Source organism: Mesoplodon bidens (genome assembly GCF_964165515.1).
Source record: "Mesoplodon bidens genome assembly, chromosome: 1".
NCBI lineage: Eukaryota > Metazoa > Chordata > Mammalia > Artiodactyla > Ziphiidae > Mesoplodon > Mesoplodon bidens.
In genome coordinates, this window is record NC_138176.1 from 46,254,025 (window position 1) to 46,267,948 (window position 13,924).

The following is a 13,924-nucleotide window of genomic DNA, read 5'->3' on the forward strand; positions in this document are numbered from 1 at the left end:
TTCAGTGTTCCACTGGCAAGCAACTATTATGGGGCCTGTAAGTATGATTCATTTGTGTGAAATTAATCCCCTCAGCCATCCTTCATTCTTGGCATTTCACCTTTGATCAGATGTTTGTGGCTAGGGTTGAATTTTCTTGTACTCTGAATCACTCAGAAAGCAAAATATGAGTAAAGGATTTATGATGATTTTCTAGAGCCCTGGTGGCAAATACTTGCTAGGAACACGTTTACAATACTTTGCCAAATCCTTGATCATTATGCATAATAATGAATCACCCACAATTTGCAACCAGGCTGCGTGTTTATCTTTTTTTAAACACAGAAAGTCAGTTGTTCAGAACTAAGTGTAATTACTCTTACATCAACATTTTAGTAGGTTAGAAATAAGTCTAATTAACCCAATAATGGAATTCCTACAAGTAACAAGTACCGATTTGCAATAAGTTTCATCACTGTTCCTGTGTGTGAGAGGAACGGATAAAATATTGCAGTGGCTCTATTGTTGCCACATCATGAATTTGCCTCTTTTGTTGCATTGTCCTGAACTCAGAATTACCTGCTATTCTATGACTGGCTTCTCTTAATACTTACTACCTTTGTTAAGATTATTTCTTTCTACACCTGAGAAGCAGTTATGACTTTTCTTTCTGTGGGCAAAAATCTGATTGCATAAGAATGGGCACTGACAGCTCAAATCTACTTTCTGGGTAAAGACTGCATTAGTAACATGTTTCTGTTAACATCATTCTCTCCTCCCTCCCTTGAAAGATCTTTATCTAGTAAGGCATAGAGTTGGTTTTGTTTTTTGTTTTTTGTTTTGTTTTTGCGGTACGTGGGCCTCTTACTGTTGTGGCCTCTCCCGTTGCGGAGCACAGGCTCCAGACGCGCAGGCTCAGTGGCCATGGCTCATGGGCCTAGCCACTCCATGGCATGTGGGATCTTCCTGGACTGGGGCATGAACCCGTGTCCCCTACATCAGCAGGCGGACTCTCAACCACTGTGCCGCCAGGGAAGCCCAGCCATAGTGTTTTCAGTCATATTGCCTCATGCTTAACTTTTAAAAAATATAACAGTTATTGAATTTACAGATCAGGAGTCCTGAGCAAGTGTCTTAAATTACTAAATTGTTTTATTAAGTTAGTTTTTTAAAGGGTGAAGTGCAACATATTTATTTAACAACTTAATAAGAATCTAGTTATTTGATTTTCATTGCTTACCAAAAACCTTCAAAATAATATCAAGTCTCACCCTTACCATTTGAACTATAGCCCATCACAAATATTTCTCAGGTGAATCACATGTAGCAAATGGTTACAATTATGTTACTCATACCCTCTTTATTGTAGTAATGTAAATATGCCACTCAATAATATAATTAGAACATCTAAGAAGACCATATCTGTTGATTGCAATTAACTTACATTTTCTACGTTCCTTATAATTTTTGATGAACTAGAATTAAACTATGTGTATAGTAAGAATAATTATATGGTACGGTCCTCTAATGTATATGTAGAAACTTAAGGAGGAAGTAATGATAGCCTTGCTATTATTAACCAAAATGTTAATATACATGATACTTTTAATTATAAATGAATTAAAATAGAATTTAAGGTATTTTTGCTACTTTTTTCCCCCTTTTCCCTTTTTCTAATCATCCTTTTTTTTCCCTTGCTTGTAACATTATAAGTATTTCCTAATTGCTATAAAGAGATATGGCCAAACTTAAATTCCTCTTGTAAAGTTGATTCCTAATTCGATAATTCTATGAAACTGAATTTATCTAGTTTTGTTTGGGGCTTTTTTGCATTTCCCACGTTGTTTTGTAAACTGTTACTAAGTGAAGATTTGAGGTCTAAATTACATAACAGTGTCACTTAGCCTTTTCTTTTCATAAGTTGGTCCTTTCAGTTCATCTCTATTCTTGCCCCTTAAAAGACCATGAGAACTTAAGTTTTATAATTAAGATGAAAAACACTAGCCCCAACCCTTTTCTTTTATACTGATTACTGCTACAGAAAATTATTCTTTTCTCAAAGCAGTCTTTTGTGTTTACTGATCTTTAACAGTCTATACTCATAAACAGATTTGTTTGGGCAAGTCACACCACTCCACTGTGTATGTCCTATTTTTGTTTTGTTTTAAACTATGATGTTGGCATGATTGGTGGAAAGTCTTCCTTCATGCCTGCAAAGAGAAACCTGTTTTTAAGGTAAATGATTTGAACTTATGACAAAATGATGGCATTTTTTTCAAACTGGTATGTTTGGAGGGAATCATCTTGGGTTACTAATAATAAATATAGTAATCAAACACTGATGTGATTATTTTGTAATTTCAGCCTGATAGCGCATATCAAGGTGGAGTCTTCTTTCTCACTGTACATTTTCCGACAGACTATCCTTTTAAACCACCAAAGGTATTTTTATTTTTATGATTGACATGACTCCTGTGTCAGGGGTTTTACTCTATCCAGAGATATTTTCATGAAAAGACCGTGGGTAGGTTAGCATGTTCAAACTGTTCTGTAAAATCAATGAATCTAAAATATGCTTTCTTACTCAAATATTGTATTATGTCTGTAAACAGAAGGCAGTATCTGTTAGGCTAGAAATTAGCTTCCCTACCTGTCTTTCCCTCTGCATTAGATATGTGTAGTTTGGGAAGTTTTTATGGTCAAGAGTTAGACTCTTCCATTCAGGGTAATATCTTTCCTAGGCTGACCCTTCTTTCTCAGTTTTTAAGTATTCAACAAACATTTATTGAGCACCTACCATGTTCTTTTGCATTGGGGAATACAAAAGTAAATATGACATAGTCCTTTTATTTAGTGTAGGAAAGATTAAAGCACATTCTTACTAAATTTAGCTTAGATCTAAAGAGGAAACCAACAAATGATGGGGGTGTCAATGAGGGAGAAAACCATTAACAAATTCTGTCACTGAGGAAATAATTACTTTAGATTTTTAAAAACACCTAATTAACAATACATATGAAACGATGTAACAACTCTCATGGAAGTTTAGAATTCTTGGTGGATTTGTTAGGGCAGGTAATAAGCTGGGGCCCCTCAACTTTCCTCTGGAATAAGGTCAGCAGCCTATTTCTAGATCCAGGTGTCAATTGATAATCAAATTAAGAAAAGGATTGCTTTGAGGGTTGATGAAAGCCATGGTTAATTACTTCAGGTGCTACTCAACCAGTCATACCATCTATTACAGACTTATTTATCACACTTTCCAAAATACTCCTGAATTCCTTGGGGTTGGGGAGAGCAGGAAACTGACTTTGCTTTCACATTATCAGTAGCTAAAACTATGTGCACATAAAGTAGATGCTCACCCAATTTGTGTTGAATACATTTCTCCTCTAAGATCACATAAAATTGAGGACATTTTACCCTAGAGCAAATTGGTTCTGTTTGCTTTCATAGTTCATGGATTGTCACAGTTTTGTTTTGTTTTGTTTTATGTTTAGATTGCTTTCACAACAAAAATTTACCATCCAAACATAAACAGTAATGGAAGTATTTGTCTTGATATCCTGAGGTCACAATGGTCACCAGCTCTGACTGTATCAAAAGGTAATTTCATTTATCAGATTTACAACAGTTGATAACAGTGAGACAGGAAAAATACAGCAGCAATATCTTAGGGACCAAAGTTTAGAAAAACCAATCTACTGTGTTTTCTTTTGCTTTGCTTTTGCTTTGCTTTGCTTTGCTTTGCTTTCATAGCTTTTATATTACTCTTGCTTGGGGTTGGATGGACAGATCTAAATGATGAAATGAGAGAGATTTAAAATGTTAGAACTAGGAATTTGGGGATAAGACTGTTGACATTTCGTCCCTTTAGTTTGGGCCTTATCTTTAAAAAGAAAGAGACAGGGACAGAGAGAGAGACACAGAAGTAAAAATAAGATTTTAGGACCAGATGTCCCATTCATTAAATGGAATTATTTATGGACATGATGAGTAAAGCTTTACATTTTACTTCATCTCAGAGGAAATGTCAGATTGGCAGATAAAGTAAATGATTTAAAATGAAAGACAGGAATTCCCTAGCAGTCCAGTAGTTAGGACTCCACGCTTTCACTGCCGAGGGCCCAGCTTCAATCCCTTGTCGGGGAACTAAGATCCCACAAGCTGCATGGTGTGGCCAAAAAAATGAAAGACATATTTCACACTTTAGAGTAATGTAGTATATATAGCATGTTAGTCTAAACTTCAAATAATCAATAGCATCATTGTAAGGACTGATACATAATCCATGCAGATTCTCAACTTTCACAGTTGCATAGCATTATTCTTTGCTAAATTATGAGATGTGTATATAGGGCATCTGAAGCCGTTTGTTTCATTAGCTCATGTTATTTGCTTTGCCAGCCTCTTAATTTTGTCTTGTTTCTCTAACAGAAGAGAGCCCGAGTTATTGTTTTGAGTTAGAACCATCTACCCCTGAAAGTAACTTGGTAGTTTTCCCTTTTTATAAAATTTAAGAGAACTGTTTCTCTTGAAGGATTTGGGGGAGGAATCCATGGTCATTAAAAAAAATTTTTTAAATAAATGCTACCTGAATATATAACTTGTTTTAAAAATTGATAAGGTTTAGAGGAAGCAGTGTCCATAGCCATGATTATTTCAAGTATTAGATAAGTAACAGCCCTTCAGATTGGTTAGTTATTCATGAATGGCAGTTTTTCTGATCTAACATATCCCTATAAAATGTTAATGTAGATTCTAGTGTCCTTTTAAAAATCTTTCACATACTATAACCATTACACACTAGATATAGGAAAGATACTGTGTCATAGGGTTTTTCAAATTAATATTCTCTTTCCTGGAATAGGATCACAAAATGAAATTCATTTAGCATATGCAGCTAAATACTTAGAGAGCGCAGACTGCCAGATGTTGAACACTTACCTTCTGCCATTGGTAGCTTTTTATAAAAAATAGTTTTGTTAGCTTCTAGACACTGTCCTTTAAGGACAGTTTCAAACAGCCTCAGTTTCCTCATATGTCAAATGGGGATTATAACAGTATTACCACATATGGTTACTATGCAACTAGCACATAGTAAGCATTCAAATGAATGTTATATATTGTTATCTTTTTCCTTATCTGAAAACATTTGATTTGTGTGCATAATAGTGAAATCAGGGCACAGGGCTCTTGGCAGCAGGAGTGGGGAGATGAGGAACTTCCCTCTTGCCTATTTTATAAAGTAGCTTATATTTTCTTTATTTGTACATTTTTCATTTTTTAATATTTTAAATGTCTTATTTCGCTTTTTATCATGAGTTTAGTTTGAAAACTTTCTGGAGGTGTGAGCCCAGATGACTTACCCAGTTGGTTCAATATACAGGCTTGAAATTCCATTGGGCAGATGAAGGATTAAAAAGATGAATGAAATATTAGTTTTTGTTAGCCCGTAGCACCCCCTTTCCAAGTCATTTAAGAATCATCTCTGCTTTCCTTATAAATCCACCTTTGGATTTGTAAGAGTAGGAAAAGATAAAGGAACATAGTAGAGGAAGGTGAAGATGGAATGTTGTTCCAAAGATTCCACGTATCCCCTCAGAAGTGATGGCATGGAAGCAGACAAATGAGGAACCAGAGTCCTTGTTTCCTTCTTTTTCAGATACTTAGTTGTTTATTTTTTTAAGTGTAGCTATTTGCATTAGTATTTTGATACAACATGCAAGAAACGACTACTATAATTTATCAATTTTCATTTATATTTAAAAATATACGTTATGTAATGATAGCTCTGCCTATTATTTTTAAATGCATTTGCTACAAATAATGTACATGGAATAAAAAAAATTCATTGAAAATGATCTTACAGATCTTCCTTCTTTAGCTCTAAGCCCAAGTAAAACACTGCATGAGCTTCATCTCCCAAAGCGGTTTGAACTGTTAACTGTAATTTGATTGCTTTACCTTGAACTGTTTAGGACACAGATTTTCTGCATTAAAGTAGAATAAAAAGTGGACAGTTTTCTTATTAAAGTAAAAAAAATATCTAAGAAACATCTAAAGTTAGGATGCTATTCTAATATTTTTCCAACTATGTACTATCCGGGGTATATGTGTGTTACCTAAAAAATATTTTTGTAGAGAACTCTTGAGTTTAAAAGTTAATAGCTACTTTGGAGGTTCACATTTTTAAAATAAATAGAAATTCAAATAGAATTTAAAATTGCAAAAGTGATAATAATTTTGTATTATATACACTGTATGGTAATTTTGTAATTTAAAAAATTAAAGATATTTGCTGCCAACCAAAATTAATCTCAAATGTAATTTAATGTGTTCATCTTGGTTTTTTCTTTGTAAGTTTATTGTCTATTCAGTTCAATTATTTTCACATGTGTAATTCATATAAAGTAGAAAGCTCACTACTTAATATGATGTTCTCTTTTAAATCTAGTTTTATTGTCCATATGTTCTCTGCTTTGTGACCCTAATCCAGATGACCCCTTAGTACCAGATATTGCACAAATCTATAAATCAGACAAAGAAAAGTAAGTGTTTGCTTATATTAATTTCTATTTGGGTGCATTTCTATGTAGTCTGCCAAAACAAAAGTATTATCAATGTATTGAAGTACATTTAATTGTGCTTATTGTGTTTATGTTAAGTTTGTTTATCTATCCAGTGGAGTAAACCTTTCTTTTTAAATTCTATTACTCCTTTTACAAAAAAATCTCATCCCTTCCCACTTGTTGTTTCATCCTTTACTATTTAAAAGTACTTGTTCTGCGTTTACATAGTATGCATGTTTTTTAATAGTAACTATCAAACTATAATTCTAAGTAGTAAATTTAAAATTTAAAAAGTTGATAATTGGAAATTACTGAATATCATATTCCTTACCTTCTCCCAGGAAAAGTTATCCTTAACTACCCCTAAACTGTCCTAATTTTCAAGGTGCTACATCTTGCTGGCACCATTGATTCATTTGCATTTTACAGATAATGACCATTCAGGGTTGGCATTTACAGATTTGTATTAGAAATTGATTTCTTTATTTCGTTGTGTATAACTTAGGTACGTTTTCATATAGGTTGTAAAGAGATGCATTAGTTTAAAAAATCGCTCACGTTTTCTGTTTTATTTATGCATGAACCTAAGTCACATTGACCCAATAATTGGTGTATGTATAATTATTGCAGTTAAGCATAAAAAAGGTATACAGTTTTACATAGATCTTCTAAAAGATTTAATTTGTATGTTTTTACTATATCCCTTTTGTATGTCTACAGATACAACAGACACGCAAGAGAATGGACTCAGAAATATGCAATGTAAAATAAAAAAAATTTTCATATATACCAGAGTACTGTAAAATCTAGGTTTTTTCAACATTAGCAGTAAATCGAGCACCGTTTACTGTTTCATTGTACCATGAAATCCTTTGATTTTTACCCATTTTAAATGTATTTCTGAAGCAAGACAAAACAAACTTCCAAAAATATTCTTGAGACTGTGATGAGAGCATTTATCATTTTGTATGCATTGAGAAAGACATTTATTACGGTTTTTAAGATACTTGGACATCTGCATCTTCAGCTTACAAGATCTACAGTGCATCTGAAAAGCAACCAAATTATTTTTTGCTGAAACTAGATGTTTTTACATGAAAAATACTGTATGTGTTGTCTAAGATGTCGTCAGTTATATAAATCTGTATTCAGATTTCATTCTTTGTTAGCTCACTTTATAATTTGTATTTTTTTACTGTATAGACTAAATATATTCTATTTACATGTATGTCAACTCGTTACTTTTTTCCTGTGAACAGTATTGAAAAAACCCAACAGCTGATAATGAAATGAATTAACTGTCCGTCTCCCTTGTCTTAGGGTATTCTGTAGATTGATTGCAGATTCCTTAAACCTGAAATGATCTTTACACTGTAATTCTCAGTATACTGATTATGGAGAAACACTTGTTTTGATTTTGTTATACTTGACTTAACTTTATTACAATGTGAATTAATTGCACTGCTAAGTAGGAAGACGTGTAACTTTTATTTGTTGCTAGTCACATCTGAATTTTTTTCTGTATAGGCAATATTATATTGACACCTTTTACAGATCTTAATGTAGCTTTTTCCATTTAAATAAAATGCTTTTTCTACTATTTGTCTTGATTACTTAAAAAGATAAAAAATTACTTTATAAGTAAGGATCAATACTCTCTATAAAATTTTGCATGGAAATTAATTCCAAATTGTAAGGATGAAGTCTGAATCACCATTAATTATATAAATTTTATTGCTTTAGGTTTGTATTGATATCTGTTTACTAAATTGTCAATCTAGAGGATGATATACACTGGTCCGTTGTTATTGAAAAGAATTTAAGATATGTTGGCATTTGTCTTGGATCACATCTAAAATGAATTATTTTCTAAGGTACTGAGATGAATGTAAGACAGTGTCACCTACATTGAAGAAAAGTCTTTATAGACCTGAAGAATAATTAGGTTAATTCATTCAAATGCCCCTCTAGGTATAACTGACGTTGTATTTCTTAACATTTTAAAATCTAGAATTTCTAAAATAGAATTTTAATGCCATCACAGTTTGAAAGAGGACATCCATTTTTTACTGTAGAAGTTATACAGAAAATTCTAAAATGACACTTTCCCTCTGTCTTATAAATTGTCAGTTAAAATTATTTAAATGAGCAGGTTATCTTTGCAGATTTTAAAGAAAGCTAGAAAGTTCTAATGTTTTAACTTGGAAGAAAAATGTCTCTAATTATTAGCATGCTTACCAAACTTGAGTGTCATTTTTAAGAAGAGTTGTAGCTCTTCTGATTATTTTAGTAGCTGTATAAGTGTACAAAAATCTGTGATGGGTGTAGTCATTAGCAAAGAATGTAAATCACTTAAGTATTTTTACCATGGTTCATTATTATAAAGCACAAAATAACCCATTGTTAAAAAATGTGTTTTTATAAATGAATGTAAAATAATTAAATGAATTGTGAAATGGATGTTTAAGAAAATATAGGTTTAAAAAGTAACTATATTAAGTGATGTCTTGAAACAGCCATATCATGAAGAATACTACTATGTTATTATAAGCTACATTGGCCCAGAATTTGAACACTCAACATCATTAGATTTAAGTATTTAGTATATTTTGATAATAAAGGGTTTTGTTTTTTGAATATCTTTCACTTTTTAAAAAACTTTTGTGTGGCATTTATTTTTGGAAATGTCTTTTTTTTTTCTGTATTAAAGTTTTGAAACTTGCCTAACACTCTAACTCTGTTTGCCTTTGCTTACATCTGAATTGTACAATTGTACAACCACTCTCTTGAGGAGTGAGCACAAGTTCTCATAATTAATTAAAAAATCTTAGAAGTTCAGCAATGGCATAATGATCAGCCAGATCAGTATTTTGGGTTTGTTGTTTTGTTTAATTCTAACAAAGGGTATATCAGTTGCCTAACTGTAAATCCGAAGCCAAGGACCTTCCTCCATAGATCAACCATTAATTTAAGGACCTCCTGGGAGTGAGGAAAATGGATAGTCTTTTGGAGTTTTACGATCCTACCTCTTGAAGTCTTGGATTCTGAACACTCGTAACTGCCACATACAATAAATCCATGATACAGGCTGTAAGGGGTAACCTCACGCTCATCCCCCCAACTATCTCTAATTCCTGAACAAGCTTTACACGTGCATGTGTAAATCATATACAATTATTCATTTTTGCTTTACGTTATACCCCCACCCCTCCATGAACTCTGTTAGGGAAAATTTTAAATTTACTTTGTCAATTAAGCAATTTCAAAGGATCAAAAGGTATTAGGTGAGAAACACAAACACAGAGCACCAGGGCAACCCTAAGAGTTAATATTCAGAAGGGTAACCTTTGGGACTTCCCTGGTGGCACAGTGGTTAAGAATCCGCCTGACAATGCAGGGGACACGGGTTCAAGCCCTGGTCCGGGAAGATCCCACATGCCGTGGAGCAACTGAGTCCATGCACCACAACTACTGAGCTCACGTGCTACAACTACTGAAGCCCACGCGCCTAGAGCCCGTGCTTCACAACAAGAGAAGCCACCGCAATGAGAAGCCCGCGCACCGCAATGAAGAGTAGCCCCTGCTTGCCGCAACTAGGGAAAGTCCGTGCACAGCAACGAAGACCCAATGCAGCCCAAAATAAATAAGAGTAACTTTTTTTTAAACTTAATAAAAACAATACCACATGTAGTTTTTCATTTCTCATTATTTTACCACAATGATATGTTTATCTTCTTTGTACATGATTCTAGTCATTGATGTTTCACAGAATCCTGCTCTCTCACAGTTCTGTATTTTTAAGGTGGAAAGATTGGGGAAATGAATTTTCCTCTCGGGTTAAGAGAGATTCTTGGTGAAGCTATTTATATCCTATTTGTTGGTAGTCAGTTTGACCTGGATTCAGAGTCCGGTCCAATGTTTTAAAATTTGAGTTCTGTAGTAGAATCATTGGTCCTGTTACTCATTTTTATTAGGACTAGCCATGGAAAATGTGATTAATACTCTAGCCACGGCCATATAGCTTCAGTGTATTCAAATTGTTGACTTTGGTCTGTTAAGATACAGCACTTATCTTTTTTTTTTTTTTTTTTGCGGTATGTGGGCCTCTCACTGTTGTGGCCTCTCCCGTTGCGGAGCACAGGCTCCGGACGCGCAGGCTCAGCGGCCATGGCTCACGGGCCTAGCTGCTCCGTGGCATGTGGGATCTTCCCGGACCGGGGCACGAACCCGTGTCCCCTGCATCGGCAGGCGAACTCTCAACCACTGCGCCACCAGGGAAGCCCCACAGCACTTATCTTTTTAGTTGACTTTGGTCTGTTAAGATACAGCACTTATCTTTTTAGTTTGTTTAAATCTTTTGTGGTTATTACTATAATAAAATAACAAACATGAATTTTAAAAGTTTACTTCTAGCACTCTATCAATGTAAACTATGCCGAAAATTTTCTTTAAAGCGGAAGTTTAATTGCAGTTTAATAGCCCTAAAATGTAATGCAGATTATTCGTGAAAGTTCTAATTTTTTACGGTGCTTCTCTTTGACTGTTCTGACAGTTGTGTTGTACAAACAGGGCAGCGGGTAGAGATTCATCTAATTTCATTTGTAAAAATTCATCTGTGTAGATAACTAGTCATTTCTGAAAAAAAAATTTTTTTTGTACTGACATCTGCCAACTCCTAAACTGTATATTGATACACTTTGACCAGGAGTTTTTTCAGTAGTAGTGATAACTGAAAATTTGTGGACAGCTGATGTTTTGGGTAATAGAAATAATTTGTAACACAATAGTGTATTGGTGATAACCTAATAGTGTTTTATCACTTATTTGTATCATGTTACATTTAAATTTCTGCTCTCATTATCCTGTAATATATGTAAGAATGTGGTTTTAAATTGTAAATGAACTGAACTAATAGGAGGAGGGAATATTCACCTAAAAGTTCTAGTACTTGGAGGCATTTTTGTATTATACATTTTTTTAAAAACTTAGCGCTCTCTTAGGTTCTATTGTTGTAGAGGGAGGAATGTGCCTTTCTTACCCCAGGAGGAAGTTGCTTTTATTATGATGGCACATGTACAAGTTCTGAGCTATGCTTCCTCATATCATTTGCTTGCTTTTGTTAAAATCTTTTTAGTGCAAAAGATCACTGTGAGTTGCATGTAAGATTTTATTGTAAACTTAATATACATATTGTGGGGAATAGTTGTGACACCACTTGTGTAAGCACTCCTGATACACCCGTTTAGGTGGTCCAGTGACCACGCACAGGTTCAGTGTGTCAATAGAAGAATTCACCAGACTAAGCATATGTTCATACTCACAGCTAAGATTTATTATAGCGACACAGCAAAAATATACAGCTCCCTCAGTAAGGGGAAAAGACAGATCATGAAGGAAACCATGAAGCTCTCTCTGAAGGGGCCACACAGAGCTCACTCTCCCTCCATCAGTGAAATGCCGGAACACAGGCACAGTGTTTCTGCTCAGGGAAGCCTGTTTGAAATGCAAAGTTCAGGGGTTTTAATAGGGGCTAAACCATGTAGGCACTCTTTGCCCACCAAAACTCCAGACTCCCAGAAGGTAAGCAGGTGTTCACTGAAATCACATTGTTTATTTAAAAAGTCTAGTCAGGCTAGCATAGCAGATAGAACCTTATATCACATAGGGAAAGTTTTAAAAGCCATACTCCTTGATGCCAGCTGAAGGCCAACCTGGTAAGCCCTTCTAAAAATCAGGCCTGCACTATTCGTTGAAAAGACTGTTCTTTCCCCTTGAAAAGGTCTCTGTACCCGTCGAAAATCAACTGACCCTAGAGGTTTTTTATGGACTCTGAATTCTGTTCTAATGACCTGTATGCCTCATGCTAACACCACACTACATTGATGACTGTAGCTGCATAGTAACTTTTGAAATCAAGAAGTGTGGATTTTCCAACTTTGTTCTTTTACAATATTGTTCTGACTATTCACATCCCTCGTGATTCAAAATGCATTTTAGGATCAGCTTTTCCATTTCTTCTGCTGAGATTTTCATTGGGATTTTATTGGATCTCTAGGGCAGTTTTGGTAAAGTTGGCATTTTTGTCCTGGTTATCTATTGCTGAATGACAAACCACCCTCAAATAAGTGATATAAAAGAACAGTTCTTGCTCATAAATTCTGTTGGGTCAGGAATTGGAATGGGGCACAGTAGGGAGGGCTTGTCTATTCCATGTACTTGGGGCCTCAGCTCAGGTGATTCAAATGGCTGGAGGCAGAAATCATTGGGAGGCTTCTGAGATGTTGGCACCTGGATGAGCACTGTCTACTAGAGCACTTATTAAAAGCCTTTCTAGGACTTCCCTGGTGGCGCAGTGGTTAAGAGTCTGCCTGCCAATGCTGGGGACACGGGTTCGATCCCTGGTCCAGGAAGATCCCGCATGCCACGGAGCAACTAAGCCCCTGCGCCACTACTGAGCTTGTGCTCTAGAGCCACAACTACTGAGCCCACGTGCCACAACTACTGAAGCCCGTATGCCTAGAGCCCGTACTCTGCAACAAGAGAAGCCACTGCAATGAGAAGCCTGTGCACCGCAATGAAGAGTAGCCCCTGCTTGCTGCAACTAGAGAAAGCCCGTGCACAGTAACGAAGACCCAACGCAGCCAATAAATAAATAAATAAATAAATTTATATGACTAAATAAAAGCCTTTCTGTGTGGCTTGAACTTCTCACAACATAGCAGCTCAGTGCCAACAGGCAGCATCTGGAGAGCAGGTTTACCAAGAGAAGGAGGAGAAAGTCCTATGACCTTTTATGATCTAGCTTTTCATGTCACATAGTGTCACTTCTTGTGTGAAGCAGTAAGAAACCCTCTCAAATTCACAAGAAGGGAACATAGACTCCCACTTCTCCATGAGAAGGAATTTGGGGTCACCATCACATCTTACTGAATCTTCCAGGAATATATAGATCACTCAGTGTACTTAGGCTGTCTTTAATTTCTGATTGTTTTGTAGTTTGCTGTGCAGAGGTCTTGTACATTTTTCATTGGAGTTATCCCTTGGTACCTTATTTTTTAAACCTTGCTTTCAGACCCAGAATGTGGTAAATTTTGATAAATGGTCCATTTGCGTTTGAATATAATATGAATCTGTTATTAGGTGCAGAGTTTATATATGTGCCAATTCAATCAAGTTTGTTAATTGTGCTCACAGTATTTGATTTTTCTCACAGCCATTATGGGTGATGTGTGCAAGTTTCCCGTTTATGATTGTGAAATTGTCTATTTATTAGTTTATATTTGCTGTAAAGATTTTGAAGTCATTATTGGATACACACACACGCATGCACAATACGCTCATGAAATTGTGATGTTTTACTGGCAGAATGATCC

At 35.1% G+C, this 13,924-nt stretch overlaps 1 protein-coding gene across 3 annotated transcripts in view; it reads left to right on the forward strand.

The window, feature by feature from the left end:
- Positions 1-8,151, forward strand: part of UBE2D1 (ubiquitin conjugating enzyme E2 D1) — a 32,412-nt gene extending 24,261 nt beyond the window's left edge. For 2 of the 3 annotated variants that reach the window (XM_081223620.1, XM_081223619.1), the window contains exons 3-7: positions 6-37; positions 2,344-2,421; positions 3,480-3,585; positions 6,437-6,530; positions 7,272-8,151. In XM_081223620.1, the coding sequence (XP_081079746.1) occupies positions 6-37; positions 2,344-2,421; positions 3,480-3,585; positions 6,437-6,530; positions 7,272-7,317 (356 nt within the window). In that variant the 3' untranslated portion in view covers positions 7,318-8,151. The remainder of the gene's footprint in view (positions 1-5; positions 38-2,343; positions 2,422-3,479; positions 3,586-6,436; positions 6,531-7,271) is intronic. The other variant, XM_081223621.1, reaches the window with a different exon arrangement.
- The last annotated feature ends 5,773 nt before the right edge of the window (positions 8,152-13,924 follow it).